The sequence below is a fragment of the Penaeus monodon genome, chromosome 31, assembly GCF_015228065.2.
Source record: "Penaeus monodon isolate SGIC_2016 chromosome 31, NSTDA_Pmon_1, whole genome shotgun sequence".
In the NCBI taxonomy this organism is placed as follows: Eukaryota; Metazoa; Arthropoda; class Malacostraca; order Decapoda; family Penaeidae; genus Penaeus; species Penaeus monodon.
Genome location: NC_051416.1, coordinates 7565013 through 7565684, shown reverse-complemented (window position 1 = coordinate 7565684; position 672 = coordinate 7565013). Strand labels below are relative to the sequence as shown.

At 42.6% G+C, this 672-nt stretch overlaps 1 protein-coding gene across 1 annotated transcript in view; it reads left to right on the top strand.

Annotated features, from left to right (window-relative positions):
• Positions 1-672, top strand: part of LOC119593023 (extracellular signal-regulated kinase 2-like) — an 86647-nt gene that overhangs the window by 81871 nt on the left and 4104 nt on the right. The window contains exon 7 of the mRNA XM_037941918.1: positions 74-654. Within this exon, the coding sequence (XP_037797846.1) occupies positions 74-654 (581 nt within the window). The remainder of the gene's footprint in view (positions 1-73; positions 655-672) is intronic.

The following is a 672-nucleotide window of genomic DNA, read 5'->3' as shown; positions in this document are numbered from 1 at the left end:
GACATTAGGACTGAAGTGCCAGTCTGTAATAGTGATAACCACATACATGCTCTGCTGTTTTTCCTTTTTACAGATTCCACAATTCAGCCAATGAACCTTGTTTGGACCGTGCTGTAGTTCCATGTATCCGTGATGATGTGCAGCTCAGTGTAGACATCTACCGAAATAAATTATATGAACTAATTGCATCCCGCAAGAGCCGACTCAAAAACTCTTCAAATAGTGACCAAAGCAATAGTGTTAGTAGTACAAGAGTTAATCAAGGTGGGAATAGTCAGGGACACTCTAAGGATCTCAGCCAATTACAGTCAAAGCGTAATATTCAGAATAATGTTAGTTCTCATAATACAAATAATGTCAGTCCAAGTAGAGCAAACCACAACTTACAAGCAAACCAACCCATTAAGGTGAAAGTTGTTGCACGTAAATTAGAAAGACAGTCAGTCCCAAAGGTTGAAGAATATGCTCGACAGTCCTCAAAAGATAGTGATAAATCCTCGGGCAAGTCTTCAGCCAAGTCATCTGCCAAATCCTCCAGTAGCTCTAGTCCTGCCAGCAATGGCCGTCACAAATCTGTTTCCCCTGTCATCTCCCGACCCGCAGAGCTGTCACCAGAGAAGAGACGTGAAAGAGGTCACAGTCATTATTCTGCAGGTGTGTTTTCTGGTGGTG